This window comes from Gymnoscopelus microlampas (assembly GCF_963454915.1).
Source record: "Gymnoscopelus microlampas genome assembly, chromosome: 7".
Classification (NCBI taxonomy): domain Eukaryota; kingdom Metazoa; phylum Chordata; class Actinopteri; order Myctophiformes; family Myctophidae; genus Gymnoscopelus; species Gymnoscopelus microlampas.
This window is the reverse complement of record NC_139944.1, coordinates 15,993,665-16,010,791: the sequence shown is the minus strand read 5'-3', so window position 1 is coordinate 16,010,791 and position 17,127 is coordinate 15,993,665. Positions and strand designations below refer to the sequence as shown.

At 46.3% G+C, this 17,127-nt stretch overlaps 1 protein-coding gene across 1 annotated transcript in view; it reads left to right on the top strand.

Annotated features, from left to right (window-relative positions):
* znf831 (zinc finger protein 831) overlaps window positions 1-16,100 on the top strand; it is a 17,782-nt gene extending 1,682 nt beyond the window's left edge. The window contains exons 2-5 of the mRNA XM_084061638.1: window positions 654-4,803; window positions 7,782-8,062; window positions 10,120-10,662; window positions 12,818-16,100. Coding sequence (XP_083917764.1) covers window positions 654-4,803; window positions 7,782-8,062; window positions 10,120-10,662; window positions 12,818-13,561 — 5,718 coding nt within the window. The 3' untranslated portion in view covers window positions 13,562-16,100. The remainder of the gene's footprint in view (window positions 1-653; window positions 4,804-7,781; window positions 8,063-10,119; window positions 10,663-12,817) is intronic.
* Window positions 16,101-17,127: the final 1,027 nt, after the last annotated feature.

Below are 17,127 nucleotides of genomic sequence, written 5' to 3'. Positions count from 1 at the left end.
TACATACATTGTTTTACTCATCATTTCCCCTCCAGACCAGTCATAAATTGACTGGTCTGGAGTAGTGTGGTGGTGTTTACCTGCAGAAACACATTGCCCTCTGGTGGTATTTTGTATAGCCATAGGCAGGGCCGTTATACCACAATGTAGAAATACTCTGTTACATGTAAAAGACCTGTATTCAGAATTGTACTTGTACTTGAGATGTGGAGCTCAGTGGTCTTTTGGTTAGGGTGTCTCCGCCCTGAGATTGGGAGGTTGTGATTCAATCCCCAGCCGAGTCATACCAAAGACTATAAAAATGGGACCCACTGCCTCCCTGCTTGGCACTCAACGTCAAGGGGTGGATTGGGGTTAAGTCCCTACGTGACATACAGTACTAGCATCATGTCCAGGGGGTGTACTTGTACATCAAGCTGCCTCACGCTACAGAAACAGGAGATAGGCTCCTGACCTATACAGTATGTGCCACGTGGCTCTGGAACAAGGCTACTTACTTACTTATAGTGAAGTAGATCGTATAAAGTATTGACATTTTTAAATATCAAGTAAAGTAAAGGTATCTCAAAATTGTACTTAAAGTACAGTACTTGAGTAAAAGCACTTAGTTCGTTTCCACCACTGGTCTAATATAAACTCTGCTTTCCTAACAGGTAATTGGAGACCTGAGCATGGTGGATCACGACAGCAGCGCTGCTGTTACCATGGAGACTAGCAAGCCAGAGTCTGTGAGTGCTCCGCTGCACAGCAGCTCAGTTGCAGCACCGACGTGGAGGAATATGGACATGCAGACCCCACTGACACACAACAAGATGGACATCCAGACCCCACTGACAGCTCTTTACATCCACACTGTGCCTGCCGCGCACACACAGCCACAGCCTTACCCGCCGCTGCCGGCCGCCCCCCAGGGCCCGGCCACGTTCCATCTGTCCGTGCTTCCGCTCAACCCCAAAGAGACCCTCCCCCTCCTCACGCTCCACATCGCCGGCGGGCCGCAGGGCCTGAACCCGGCCGCTCATCCCCTCCCTGCAGTCAGACCCAAGTCGGCGGGGAAGCACGTGTGTCCTCACTGCGGACGGGACTGCATGAAGCCCAGCGTGCTGGAGAAGCACCTGCGCTGCCACACCGGGGAGCGGCCCTACCCCTGCGCCACCTGCGGAGTCTCCTTCAAGACCCAGAGCAACCTGTACAAGCATAAGCGCACGCAGGCCCACGCCCGCCTCTGGTCCGAGTCGGAGCACAGCAGCCTGGGCAGTCAGGACAGTGTGTGCAGCTCCACCTGTGGCTCCGGCCTCTCTCTGGACGGCTGCAGCGACGAGTCGGGAAGTGTGGAGCGGGATGTGTCCGTCACCTGTTGTGACAGCACTATGCAACTCTCCCCTGGGAAGAGGCGAGGGACAGAAACAAGCTGGGCTCTCAAAACAGATCCAGTCAACGATAACAAAGAGTTGAGCACTGTATTTTTAAACGTAATGCCAAACGAGTGTCAATCGACAACGACGGCAAAGGAAAAACAGACGAGGACAGAACACCCGAACGCTCCTCCGACCACAAATCGTCATCTTCCCCTTCAGAGGCAGGAGGCCACTCTGTTCTCCAAGCAGTGGGAGAGCTCCGTGTCCAGAGGGAAGTCGCAGAGCCATGACAGCACAGACTCAGGCTTCAGCGAAAGCAGCGACCAGTATCCAAGCCCTATCGGCGTTCTACACGACCACAGCATGGAGTCCCTGACAGAATCCACCTTGGAGGATCTGGAACAGCCCGGCGGCTTAAAGACGTCTGCCAAAAGTGGACAGGAGGCCGGCAGCGGCATGTCCGAGCGGGGCCACAGGACGTTGGAGGAGCGTATCTCAAAACTCATCTCCGAAAACAGCGCCGTGGTGGAGGACAAACGCCTGGAGAACGCTCGGCCGCGCAAGACGGTGCTGTCAAAGCAGGGCAGCATCGACCTCCCCTTGCCGTACACTTACAAAGACTCCTTTCACTTTGACATGAGGAACAGCAAGGACCGTAAGGTCATGTTAGACAGCAACAGGAAGCCTGGCTCGTACGGCTCTGTGCCCACGCAGCGCTCCACCAGCGTCGAACATGCCCCCCTGACCCGCAGCAGCTCCCTGCCGTACAACGTGACCCTGCTGCAGCCAGAGATGAGCAGCCCCACCTCCTCCGCCTGTCGGAGGGATTACGACACGATAGCACGAAGGGGAAGCTTTGGTCCGATCGACGCGGCGGGTTTCGCCATAAAGTCTGTGGATCAGCATGTGTCCACCCATCACCCGCTGGTCCGCCAGGCCGCTGTGGACTGCCACCATGCGACAGAAGAGGAGCCCTCCGCCAGCAACTGTGACAGAGACAGCAGTGACGCTTGCAAAGAGCCGAGCAACAGAAAGTGGCGCAGGAAGAAAGCGGCCAAGTTTGCGTACAACAAGTGGTACATGTACGGGGCTGGGACGTTTAAGAAGCTCTACAACACCGAAAAAGGGAGTGATAACGTTGCCTTGAAAGCAAAAAGACTGCCGGTTAACCCAGAGCACGAGGTGGTTCACGGTGTACAGAGAAGATCCTTGACAGTGCACAAAGAGCCAGCAGCAATAAAAGACTTTAAATTAAATTCTCCAAATGGCAGTGCAACTGTGTGCCATCCATCTAGTCTCCCCGTCAATTTAAATCATAAAGCAAAACAACCTCCTTCATTGTGCACCTCTCTCAAGAGTGCCCTCTTAAGAAATACATCAACATTGCAGTTCCCCTCATTCCACAGTACAGACAGCATCATCCCAACAGAGTCAGAGAGGTCAGTGAACAACGAAAGCCTACCTGATTCTGTCTCACAACAGTGGGTCGCTCATATTCCCTCAGACAGGAAGAAGCAAAGAACGGATGTTAAGGCGACTTCTCGTCTGGGGACAGAGACAGAGCCAAACACCTCAACACATGCTTTCCACAGTGTCACTGGCACTGTGCCCGAGCAGCTCACAGATCCTAGTCCCATTAACTCTCAAACGATTCCTTACTTCAAAGGAATCGTCTCTGCTCCGTGCATAGCCAGTAGAAAGCATCTTAACACTTCATCGGCCATTTCCATCCATCCCACCAGCTTCCTGCCCAAGTACCAGCTTAAATTACCTAATCCCGCTGGGGCGAACACCAATCATTTACCACACACCCTGAATGTACTGACAGTGAACAACGTTTCTGCCTCCGACCTCTCATCCTCTCACATGGACCAAACCTCTCTCTCTATCATGACTTTAGCATCACAGGAAAAGAAACATATGGATCCCCGCGTACCACTTTTACTGCACAGTCACAGCATCGAAAGGATTAATAGTTCTGAATCTATACAGGATAATGCGTCAGTCTTTCCTACAGCTAGTCTGGCGGTAACCTCTGCAGCGAGACTCAATCACAGCACGGCGTGCACGTTCACCGTAGTGCACAGGCGGTGCACGACCATCACCACAACCACAGCCTCCGTGCAGAATCGTCACGCAAAGTTAGGCACCACGTCTGTACAGAGCTCGCCCTCCGGAGCAGCTGCTGGCTCGGTGCCAAAGCAGTTTGCCAGACCTCCTGCGATGGCGACAGAGAGCGCCTTCGCTCCATCGACCACAACCACAGGACAGAACCCGCCCTCTGCTGTCACCGTCACAGCTTCTTCCGGAGGCCAACATCCTCCTGTGTCGCACACGTCCCATTCCTCAACACTGTTAGGCCAGAGAACTCCCACGGAGACAGAAACCCCCGTGGTGGCGTGTCAGCTTGTACGGTTTGATTCAGCGCAGCCATCTGCTGAGAATGTGTTTCACGTGCACACGCCCGATCTCCAAATCTGTTTGCAGATCATATCTGATGAGCAGCTGGCTCTCATAGAGCCCCAGATTGAAAGGGAGGGGCGGGTGGCGGAAACAACCGGCCTCTCACATAAGAACTGTGAAGGTATGGACCCACAGGTCATGTGTAATTATCTGCAGAGCTCTGTCACTATAGAGAATGCCAGCGACGGTAAATACCAGGAGAGGACTGGAGGTCACCAGGAGATGAACCAGAAGGAGCCATCATCTTCAAAAAACACAGAGAGCATAAACCCTCTACCTCCGACACCGTTTCAAAAGACGCAAGCAAAAGCGCTCGTCACAGAAGCCGATGATATCGGCCAGGCGGTCACAGTGGTGGAACCCGTGCCATCCTCTGAATCGTTGCGGCCACAAAAACAGACGATGGCAAAGGAACACGTCCGGCCAGATGGAAGTGTCAGCCAAGACGGACTAATGTGTTTAAACCGATCTGGCCAGGAAGAGCTCATAGAAAATACCACAGTCAGCCACTTACGGCACCACGGAAGCCAGCAGAAACCTCCCAATGCAACGACCACATGTCATGTGATTACGCTGAAATGTCAGCCCACAGGATGTGAAGCCGGTTTGGAGAGCGGCGCGACCCGCCCAGCTCTGCAGGCCGGGACTGATCAGCACTCGTCTGCTGCAGTGTGTGGAGGTCAAGTCCTCCATGGGAACATTTCTCCGCTTCCCAACAATAACTGCAAAATTCCTAAAAAGGTCACCCCACCAGCGGCCGCCTGCGGCGCTGATATTGTGGACGGGAGAATGGTGAGCTCAGAAATGCTGCGGCGCTCCACACACACTGACAGGGGGAGTAGCGGGGCTGAACCGCTGGACAGTTCTCAGGACATAACTCCCGGTGAGTCACCGGGCCGAGTGGAGTCAGACCACACAGAAAAACAGCTGTCCATCCAGGTGGAAAGAGCCGCACATGTGTCCAGTGAAAGCCCCACTGAAGGTACTGTACAGTATGCATACTGTAAGTGATGACATTCACCTTGTCATTCATTCATAATGTATAGCAGTGGTTCTCAAAGTGGGGTCCGGGGAACCCCTCAGGGGTCCTTGAGGGAATTCCAGGGCGTACCGAGCAAAATGTGTTAATATAGCATCAAAATCAGCTTAAACACTTTAACCTTATATACATCGCCAATTTCACATAGCAGAGCTTGTGGATCAGCTATTTAAAAATAATCTTGAGAAAAAAATTATTGGAATACATTTCAAACATTTAACCAACTTCTTGTATGGGGGTCCCTGGCAAAAAAATATATCCAGATCAGATCCGTGGCCAAATACATACTAATTTGGGGGTCCTTGACATGAAAACGTTTGAGAACCACTGAAGTAGAGTTTTTACATCCAATCAACCCATTCAGAGGTATTCAGCCATGTTATCCACAAGGTGGCAGTGTAACACCACATCTTTTTAGAACAGAGCGCTCACAGTTGCTCTTGCAGACCACCCATAAGACTTGACAGATGTTGTTGTCCATGACCCTCTATGGCATGGAGCTGCCCTCAGGCAACTAACTAGCTTTCTGGAGCTCACACCGCCCCTTAACTTCAAAGGGGGGGGGGGGGGGGGGGGGGGGGGGCGGCATTCACAGGTTTGTAACTCCACCTCTGTACAACTGACCCGTACGTAGACCCTATATGTACGGGTCCATTTAGTACCATTGCGTATACTCTCCAAGTTAAATGAACACAGGATTTTACTGTGATGGAGGATAAACAACATTTCCACAACAATTTGGAGTAACAGTAAAAAAGTAAATTTGTAATCTTTGGAACTTTGGAGTTGTGAAAGAGCAACAGATGTTTTCCAGTCATCAGACTGGCATATAAATCCCGCTTGCACTTAGAATGTGCAGTGACTATACTGCAGACTATTAGAGCCGGGCTAAACGAAGGCTTTGGTTCACACCTCTAATTTGTTTACGTTGGAGGAGCCGCACTGCGCTGAGGCACATGGCATTGATGAAACACTAGTCCCCACAGACCCTGCCGAGGTCAGAGGTCAGAGAGGAAGTCGCACAGCAGCAGTGGTGGAAAGTAACTAAGTACATTTTCACACAAGTACAATTTTGAGGTCCCATTACTCTATTTCTGTGTTTCAATACTTTATAGTTCTATTTCACTACACTACATCACAGAGGAAAATGTACTTTTCTACTCGCCATTTTTTTTTTTTTAAAGCTTTAGTTACTAGTTAGTTTGAAGATTTGTATTATTATTACAAGACATACATTTCACATACAATTACACCCTATACTTAAAGCAGATGTGCTATGTTTGATCGATTTTGACCAATTTTGAACACAAAAAAACAAAACAAAACGTGTGAAAGGACATCTGCATAATAGTACTTTTAAGTATTTTGATGACAATACTTTATACTTGCAAGTACAATTTGCAATAGAGGTATTTTATTTATAACATAGAATTTCTATATTGTGGTAGGCTATTGATACTTTTGCTCCTTCCGCCACTGCACAGCAGAGCCCTGCATTGGCTAAGCAGCTGTTGTGCACAGAGGCACGTGCATGAGTTCAGCCAAGACAAACGGGTTTACAGTATCCGACCCGTTGTTTTTGATTCAATTACTGCTATATCTCCCACTGCATACAGTATTACACCCTGCATCAGCAGGTTTCCAACCCTTTTCTGGACCAAGGCCAACTTGAAAATCTCGTTGCCATTCGGCAAAATTCATTTTCAGACCATGTTTATTCTAATGATCAATCAATCACTTGTGTTCCGGCTTGGATCAATGGAACTAACGTAGTAACTTATTTATCAGTATCGCAATGAAATGTTTTTTTTCAAGGTTTATATTAATTTGATATCATAAAACCTAGTGTTTTGGCAATTATTTTAGGGATCAAAGGGTGGGAATCGCTAGTGAGTATAAAAAAGTCTTCAGCCTGGACTTCAATGGAGGGGGAAGATCTGACAGGGAGGGGAATGCTGTGCCACAGCTTAGGGGCTGCGACGGCAAAGGTGCCGTCACCCCTGGGCTTGAGTTTAGTAACTAACTTGGGGCTTCTAGCAGTCCATGAACTAAACTTTAGTTCATGGACAGCCAAAAGCCCCAAGTCAGCTGACCCGAGGGTCCTGCAGCTAGGAGGAGGAGGGGTTAAAAGGTCAGCAATGTGGGGGAGGGGAGGGGCAACATAAGGGCTTTGTAAACAATCAAGAGAATCTTTAAATCAACTCTAAACCCTACTGGCAGCCAGTGGAGAGAGGCCAGGACAGGGTTAATATCTCTCTTCCTAGTTAAGTACCCATCAAGAGCCTGGGCGCAGTGTTTTGGACCAGTTGCAAGGATCTAATCCCAGTGGGCAGAGAGATGCAGAGGGGAAAGCGGGATGAAGTGAGAGGGTGGATTAGGACTTGGACCGAGAGCTAATGGCTTGATTTTGGTGATAAATCTGGAAGAAAAAGGGCTTTGAATTTAAAAGTGGAATTAAATAACACACCAAGGTTTTTGACATGAGGTTTGACCAGGGTGGAAAGGTTGGACTGAAGACCATGTTTTATCTGTGTTAATGGGGTCAGGAGGGGACAAATAAACATGCTTTCATTTAGTAGTGGAAGGTTTTGAGCCATCCAATACTTTATGTCCTCGAGGTAGTTTCTGAGGCTGACTTGTTTGGGCAAAACGGTGTCCTGTGCAACAGTGAAATGAAAATGTTTAACGATTTGGCTGAAAATGGGATAGTTTTCACAAAACACAGCGTGCAAGTACGGTGCGTACTGGCTAATTTAAATATTCTTGGCTTTTCCCCTTTCCCCCCTCAGCTAAGGAGAATCATCTCTGTATCACCTTACGTTTAAAACAAATGAAAACAGGCCCATAAGCATTAAGATGGTCGGACTCTTCGGGCCTGGAGAGAAAACAACTGCTTCTCATTTACTGTTCTCTCTCCTCAGGCCTCATGGGGGAGGAGGAGGAGGAGGAGGAGGGGGGCTCCCTGGCGGAGCGCGCAAGGCCGCGGGGCGGCGGGGGGACCCCAGGGCCGCCAGACAGCGCAGGCCGGGGTCTGAAGCTACGCCAAGGGGCCGGGGAGAGAAAGCACCGCCGTGTCCAGGGTCAGCGGAGCCGAGGAGCACTGGGAGAGCGTGGAGTCACTACAAAGGAGTCGCTGCTACAACAGGGGAAGTTGGCGTCTGATGGCGGATGTACCCATATATCCCCTCTGACTGCCCGGGAGGTGAGTCAAGTGAAGGTCAATACGTGCTCCTTTACGGCCCTGTTCTGAATGACGTCAAAATGTAGTTATCATCACCTCCCATTCCCGAAAAACAATTTGGACGTCGGAAGGAGCATGTAAACACAGTAAACACTTCAGGCTTCATAAAGAGTGTCACTAGATAATATGGTATTCATTAAAACTTTAGAACGATCTGTCAAGAAGAGACGCGCATGCCACAAGGTTTTTCTTTATGACATATTTGCAGAAAATAATTCTCATGCAGGCTCCTTCTAAACAGTGATTCTCAAGCTTAAAGGGGGGTTCCACTGCGCTTCAAGCCAAAATCAGGCTGGTCCGGTGCATCCCAGGAGCAAGACACATGCAGGTAAGATGAAAGCACTGGAGCATCTCGGACAGTTGAAGCCTTTTTAAAGAAAAGGCTTCAACTGTCCGAGATGCTCCAGTGCTTTCTTCTTACCTGCAGTGATTCTCAAGCTATTTCATCTCAAGTCTCTCAGAGTTACAGACCCTGTAAGGTTCCTTTTGGTTCCTAACTGTCAATCATTTTGCTTGGCACCTGGTAGTCCCTGGACCCCACTTTGAGAACCACTGATAAGAAATCAGTTTTAGGATAAATAGGTACTCCAAACTACTGTAGGACTAATGTTTTTAACATGTGTGTTACTGCACATTATTATACATTGTCGCTGTCGGACAGAAACCTTGTATATCCATTTTGTTTTTGTAAATGAATGCCCTACTTCGCCATACAAGAGTGATGCACAAAAGAATAGTGAAATTGGCCGATCTACAAGCTCACGAGTCACAATGCGATGCGTTGTGACCTTGTAGATTTATTTTTGCTATGTTTGAGAATTTTTGAAAGTCAAAGTGAAAGTGGTTAAGAGTGTGTGTGGGTTTTATAAATATTGAATCAATGAAAAGTATTAACAAGAGCTTGTGACTAGATAATAACTACATTGGATCCATTGGAACACATGGTTCTTTTTCTTTTTCAAGTAACAGTTTTGGACATACAAGGTTTCCACCCGACAGCCATGATATATGTCATGTATTGCTCTGGGCCGCTTGCCAGAGTTTGAAAACCGTGGCAATATCAGAACTATGTGTGTGCAAGAGCTCAGGTCCTGACAGCACCTGAACTGAAGCAAATTTATTTTGGCGTAAGTCTATTTTTCAACTTAAACACCAGTAGCTGTCATGACCTGTCTGATTTTCCTCTCTCTATGTTTTTGTAGTGTTAGAGCTAATGGCACGTACTGGTGGAAAGTAACTAAGTACATTTAAGTACATTTACTCAAGTAGCCTACTGTACTTAAAGGGATATTTCACTTTCAAAAAAACTTTGATTTTATCATCTACTCAGGCCTTTGTGAGCCCCCCAGGCCGTTTTTTAAGTTGCTTGATTCAGTATTTAGATATTTGATATTCATTTTATCAGACACGCCCCCTTCCTATACAAACCCATTATAACTTCAAACTCCATTTTAACCATGTTAGATTCATCAAAAACACCCGTCCTTGGTTCTGGTGACTCATACCGCCCTCCTAATACGCGAGGGGGCCGTGTTTTTTCAATTACTTTTTTCATTCATCTTTAATATTTTGGGGGGAAAATGAGAAAAAAAAAATACAATAAAAAAATCGGAAATCGGAAAAACACGGCTGCTCACGTATTAGGAGGGCAGGGTGAGTCACCAGAATCAAGGACGGGTGTTTTCGATGAATCTAACATGTTAAAAATGGAGTTTGAGGTTATAATGGGTTTGTATAGGAAGGGGGCGTGTCTGATTAAATGAATATCAAATATCTAAATACTGAATCAAGCAACTTAAAAACTGTCTGGGGAGCTCACAAAAGCCTGAGTAGATGATAAAATGACCCAACGTTTTTTTAAAGTGAAATATCCCTTTAAGTACAGTTTTTAGGTACTTTTACTTTACTTGAAAAAATACATACTACGCCACTACATCGCAGAAATTGAAATTGAAAAGAGAATCACTGTCTTAAAGGAGGTACTTTAATATTCTTCCTCTTGTTATTTTTAACAACAGAAAAGAGAAGCAAATGACGAAATCATGGAATCCTGTACACATTCTTGGCTACCAGAGGAGCCTCCTCAGCATCTGTCCCAGATCCAGTTTGGAGTGTCTGCCAGTCGTCCACAGATGCTCCTCCAGGGATTTTCAAGCACTTCAAATGACAGAGATTCACCTGCCCTCCTCCTCGGCCCGCCGCAGTCTGAACTGGAGCCTTCTCAATTCTCACGGCACTGCGAGTCCGCTGTCGCTTGTGACCAACAAACACAGACTTTACAAACCAACCCGCAGCGCTGTTTGGCACGAACACAAAACGATTTCCGTCAAATTGACGTCGGCCATCAAACCCAACCGCCAATTCACAACGTTTACCTTCAAAACCAGCAAACTGCCAGCCTTGCCCTGTCTGGTCCAAGCCTCTCTCAGATTAGTACAGCTGATAACCACAACACTTTAACTAGTTATTCTAAGTCAATTTGCCCCACTGAGGCTCACAGGACGCAAAGCCTCTCGCCTGGAATCAAGCCCTCAACCTCCACATGCAGCCACTCTGTCAAGGTGTACAAGGTAATATTTTGTAAAATATTGGAAGATAAGATTTTACATCCACCCAAAATACTAGTCTTATGTATGACATATTGACAAAGACTAAAACTAAGGACATTTTCTCTATAGTTTTAGTTTTAGTACACACAATGTGGTTTCAATTAGTTATTGTTTTTTGTATAGCCTCGTTTTAATTTTTATTGTCTCCGCCAGGCCGAAGGCATGGCGAGAGAGTATGTTTTACCCCCTGTCCGTCCGTCCGTCCGTCCGTCCGTCGATCCGTGTGTCCGTGTGTCACCAGCTAATCTCTGGCACCGTTGGCCCGGTCGCTGCGAAACTGTGCACACACACTCCCTGGATGCCAATTCAGAACCTCTGCCCCAAATTTTTCACATAGGCCTGTTATAGCGCCACCAGGAGGCCGATTTGTGCAAAACCAATTTCTTTATATTACTCCTACAGATTTTATCCAAACGTCATGCAAATCGGTATGCAGTATCTCTATAGCCATGTGATGAACACGGATCTGTCCGACTTCCCATATTCCATCCTCATTGGCTAAGGCTGGCTTCCAAAGTTTGCAGGATTGGTCCGTTTTGAACAAAATGCCTCAAATTATGCACTCGCAATTTCCGTCAAATTTTACACGCACATTCCCACTAGGCTGAGGAAGAAATTCCACCCTTTTAACATTGGCCTAATCTAGCAAAACACATTTTTGGAACAAAATGCCTCAAATCATGAATGCAGTGGCCGATTGTCGTGAAAAGCCTAAGAAGAAACTAGCACCCTTTTCACAATGGCCTATTATAGCGCCACCAGGAGCCCACAATAACCTACCTGACCTGGCGGAGACCTGTGCTCCGAGGAGCACTTTTTCTAGTTTCTATTTCAGTTAACTGTGATTAACAAAAGTTGAGCTGTGCCTTTGGAAACTTTCCTTTCTGTCTTTCTCACTGGTGCGGCAGTCAAGGCAAAGCATCACAAAAGAGCAAGGGACTCACACAGAAATTAAGACTGCAGACTAGTAGGAGTCTGTATTGCGGATGAGAATTAAAAATAAATAAAAATAGAATAATATCGTATCAATATCATGAGCCAAGTTTGGCAAAACTCACGGGTTCATGAACTCCGGCACCTAATAATTTACCAATTAAGCACTGCTGAGACCCCTAATATGCATGCATGCTGTCTATCTGTGCATGTACGTGAGGGTGCAATGTGCACCCATTTAGCTCAGTGTCAGAGCCTTCACTGTATCCGTCGTCATACATTCACGTCCATTAATGTGCTGGGAATGAGATCTAAAGGCGGAAACGCACAACACATACAGTACACGTACACACACGCACACGCGCACACACACACACACACACACACACACACACACACACACACACACACACACACACACACACACACACACACACACAGTGCTGCGTGGCATGCTGCGTCTGTGATAGCTTCTATTATCTGTCTCCCTCCTGGCTGAGCATCAAACATGGCTGAGCCTCAACCATAAAAGTCTGCGTTTTCCTTTGATTTAAGCAATACAAATCTGAGAGGTGAAAAGTCCAAGACGTGCATATTTTACCACCTCTTTGACACCTAAAGAAAGGCTGAACAAATTGACACTTGACACTTTTAAAACAGTTTTTGAAATAGGAATAGAAAAGATTCTTTATACCTGAAGAATATAGGATTGGGTGGAGAGACGTATGTGAAGAAATGTGATTTATACTTCTGTCATGCTGTGCCCAAACTAGACGATCTACAAGCTCTACAATTCATTGCGGTCATGGTTACACACACACTAAATAAATACTGAGGATGTTACTGTCTACACCCAGACAGGCTAATAGCCCATGCTGTGTGTTCAGCAGGTGCACAGTAAAATCATCTGTTTAAAAAAATGACCTGGGTCCCCATGCCCTGCTGAAGACCTGATGGTCGAAACATGTTGGCATTTTAATTAATAAAGACCGTTCTCCTCTTTTACATTTCTAAGTGCCCGGACCTTCTGTTGTATCCCGCCGGATCCAGGAGCACCACCGGCACTTTTTATATAACTTATTTTCTCCGTGAGCACCAGGTCATTCTGCTTTTATCGTCTAGTTTTCCTTATTTTGTTTAGTTTACTATAATAATAACCCTGGTTTCCGTTTAGGTCATAGATCACAGTGGAAGGTCAGGGGACTACGGCCTGGCAACATGCGCCACGGGGCCCCTGGAGACCGCAGTCCACCCACTGACACCTTGGACGTCCCCCACATACCCGCAACCTGGTGGTGACCATCGAGACGGCGGGGGTCAACAGACACACGGCCTTATTATGAGCCACACGGGCAGCCCTGTCACAACTCTACAGGGCCATACGAGCCACATTGGCAGCCCTGTCACAACTCTACAGGGCCATACGAGCCACATTGGCAGCCCTGTCACAACTCTACAGGGCCATACAAGCCACATTGTCAGCCCTATCACAACTCTACATGGCCATACAAGCCACATTGTCAGCCCTGTCACAACTCTACAGGGCAATACAAGCCACATTGTCAGCCCTGTCACAACTCTACAGGGCCATACAAGTCACATTGTCAGCCCTGTCACAACTCTACAGGGCCATACAAGCCACATTGTCAGCCCTGTCACAACTCTACAGGGCCATACAAGCCACATTGTCAGCCCTGTCACAACTCTACAGGGCCATGCAAGCCACATTGTCAGCCCTGTCACAACTCTACAGGGCCATACAAGCCACATTGTCAGCCCTGTCACAACTCTACAGGGACCTCAGCTGCCTGAGTGCCAGCTGAGCGGCACTGTGAGGCCTGTGCTCAGCAGCCAAGACTATCCGGATGAGTCCAGCAGCAGCAGCGATGACGAGGGCAAGCTTATCATCGAGCTTTAACCCATTTAACCACTTAAACCCCATCTGGGTAACTGCCCGGAGTCCCTCAGGGCTCAATACTAGTGTCTGTTTCTGTTTTCTTTCACAACGCAATGCGTTGTGAGCTTGACGATCTGCTGTTTTCAGCGAAAGCTTCCCCCACAATACCGATGCTGGGGTTTAAGTGGTTAAGCCTTATATCACTGTTGTTGGGCAGAAACCTCTTATCTCCATATTCTAACCTTTTGTATTCTTTCGTACGCCCTAGCTTGTAGATCTGCTACTGTTGCTATTTTTTATTTGAATCCTGAAAGGTTACCGAAAGTATGTCCCAGAATAGGGATGCTAGGGTTCACTTTTATGTCCAACCTGGGAATTTAAATTTACAGATTGAAAATGTTTTTTTTTTTTTAATGATTGTGTTCCGGCGTAGTATACACAAATTTACATTTATGTTAACGTAGTATACATACGTTTACATTTATGTTAATGTATACATACATTCTTATTCATCGGTATCACAATGAAATGTTAGATAATCATTAACATCTTAGTGGTTTGCTAATTATTTTGGGGCCCACTTGCAACAGCCTGACGGCCCGCCAGTGGGCCCCGGCCCGTAGGTTGGGACTCGCTACTCTAGCGTTAGCTGTCAGCTCATCAGAGCTCATAAATACACAGCTGACCTGGGTTACAATCTGACCCGAGGCTGTTCGATGCATGCCAACCAAATCCTGGCACTTTTTTTCACTCGTAAATCTGTTATTTCCGTCGAATGACACATTTGTACAATGAAGCATAAATCAGACCCCGGGGGGGAAAGCTGAATAGGCACACTATGCACCCCCCCCCCCCCACACACACACACACACACACACACACACACACACACACACACACACACATGCGCGCGCACAGGAAGTGTGCCTTCTCCCGACATACAAACAAACCACTAAAATTAGTTGACGGCGGTGACACACTCACTCTCTCTCACGATCAACAACTCTCCCACACGGACGTTCTCTACAGCTGTGTGAGTGACTCATGTACCCACGCTGCCCCTACATGGACAATTACTGCCAATCAGCACTGGTGCACACAGTAACCAAGTACATTTACTTGACTACTGTACTTAAATACTTTTATTCAAGTATCTATGCTTTACTTAAGTAGCTGTTTTATTGGATATTTGATATACTGTATATTGGATTATATTGGATGACTTTCACTCCACTACAATTTTCCCAAGACACATATTGTGCTTTTGACTCATATTCATAATAATTCATAATAATGAATAATTAATTGATGTAGTGAAAATAGCAGATCTGCAAGCTTTAGTTATTAACTAAAGCTGTCAAATAAATATAGTGGAGTAAAACAAGAATACAACATTTGCCTCTAAGGTGTTGTATACGTATAAATAAAGTATATTAAATTGGCAATACTCAAAGTAAAAGTACCATGACATTGTACTTAAGGGGGGTAGGTATTAAAGGGAGGAATGTAATGGTTTCACCTGAAGTCTGTGTCTGCAGTGAGTCAGGATGCCGGGGATCTGTGAACATATCGGCACACACACTCATAGGCTGACTTGGCTGTCAATCATCCTCAGGGGTTGACTCATCAAGCCCAGAGGACTTGACAGGTGAAACTGTAGCCGTGAAACACATGTCTATCTCACACTGTAAAATCCACCTTAACCACTTTCAACATGGCATCCCTAGTTTGGGCATGCCATTATAGGCGGAAATGTTCAACATTTTTTTCAAATGAGCAGTCGGGGTAAGGCCATGTCTGTTTGGAGGGAGTCCAAAAAAACATGTTGCACAAAATCATGAGTTGCGTTCATCCGCTGTCTGCGTAGATAATAGATAACTCACATTCACATTATCAAGCACAGTAATATAATATTGTAATACAAAATGAAATAAAATATAAAAATAACCATTCTCAATGTCATTATCCTATATTAAAATTGGACGGATGGACCACGTCATCACGCTCATGTCACTATGACTCGGCCATAACTATATAAGGAGTCAATGCAGCTATGCCCAAATATGGAGTGTATTGTCTAACCTCAATGTGTCGTCATGGCATCAGGCGCAAACAAATCGGTCAGCTCCATATATGGAGCTCGGCGACATAGATGTGAGGGCCGCGAAGTGGCGTTGGCCCGAACTCATAGGTGTGAGGGCCACATAGCGGCCCGAACCTCTAGTATTGTAAAATTGTCCAAAATACTAAATAAATGTCAACATTTGTAAAAAGTAGATCCACAAGGGTTAGGATTGCATCGTGACATGATGGGCCTTAATGCTTCTGTTGGTTTTGGTTTTACATGATTTCACTGCGAGGTAACCATAGCTAAAAATGTATCACAAAGACGTACTACTTATTTGACATTTTATTTTGGTTGATTATTGTTTATTATTATATAATAATCTATAGTCTATTATATTATATATAATATATGATATTTTATAGTCTTGAAAGTCATCATGTTTTATTTGTTATTTATTCAGCCACGTTTAGTCAAGACTCAATAAAATGTATCCAAAAACAATAGCATCTTTATTTTTCGAACTTTTTACCTTTAATCTACCCAGGGGGAGGTTGCTGAGCACGAATGCTCATTTTCAGCAATGCCCTGCTACACACATTCATTCACGCACGCACGCACGCACGCACGCACGCACGCAGAGAAGATCTATGTAAAAAGAAAGAAAATAAATAAATGATTCCAAAGTTTAAAAAAAAATCTTCAAAAATAGCAGATGTACAAGCTTGCGGTGACATGCTGTGACCTTGTAGATCTGCTATTTTTGAATAGCCATCATATAAATCGATGAAGAGGTTATAATGATTGGGATGCTACATTAACGACTTTTGCTGGGGACCCCCTGGAACCCCCCCACTGTCCTTGGGGGACTATACCCCTACCACTTTGAGAACCAATCGTATAGTGCATAAATGTCCTAATTTTCTTTGATAAAATGAACCTCAGAGCTGAGCTTTCACATGGCATAATACTGGGTGGTTGTCTGTCTACGTCCAGAGCTGCCCCCGGAGCACACAGTAACATCCTGACCCTGCGTTTTAACAGCGGGCAACTCTCGGGCGATGCCGGGCAACATCGCCCAAAATATAATGAAAGTCTATGAGAGCCGGCGATCGGGCGAAGTGGGCGGGGGGCGATGAAAGATGGATTTTCTTTATCTTTTTGGGCGATATCGCCCAGAGTTGCCCGCTGTTAAAACGCACCGTCAGTGTTCATTTAAGTCTAAAGAGTGTACAAATGGAATAATTTGGTACACTCACTGGGCTGATTCTGCCTCTCTGGGCAGCCGTGGAACCATGCTTTGGCCATGATGACATTCCATGCCATGTAAAAAAACACCTCACCAGTCTGAGGAAGAGCCTCCCAGCTCGAAGCATTACCAATAAAAGGTCCACAATGGGAGCAGCATTCAGGTGTGCGGATGTTATTGTTTTTTTCACTGTTGAAGTTTTGATTCAGCAGGAAAAGGATCTGCGTGTCTTTTGCTCACTTTGTGACAGCCTTTTCAATGACATTCCATGCC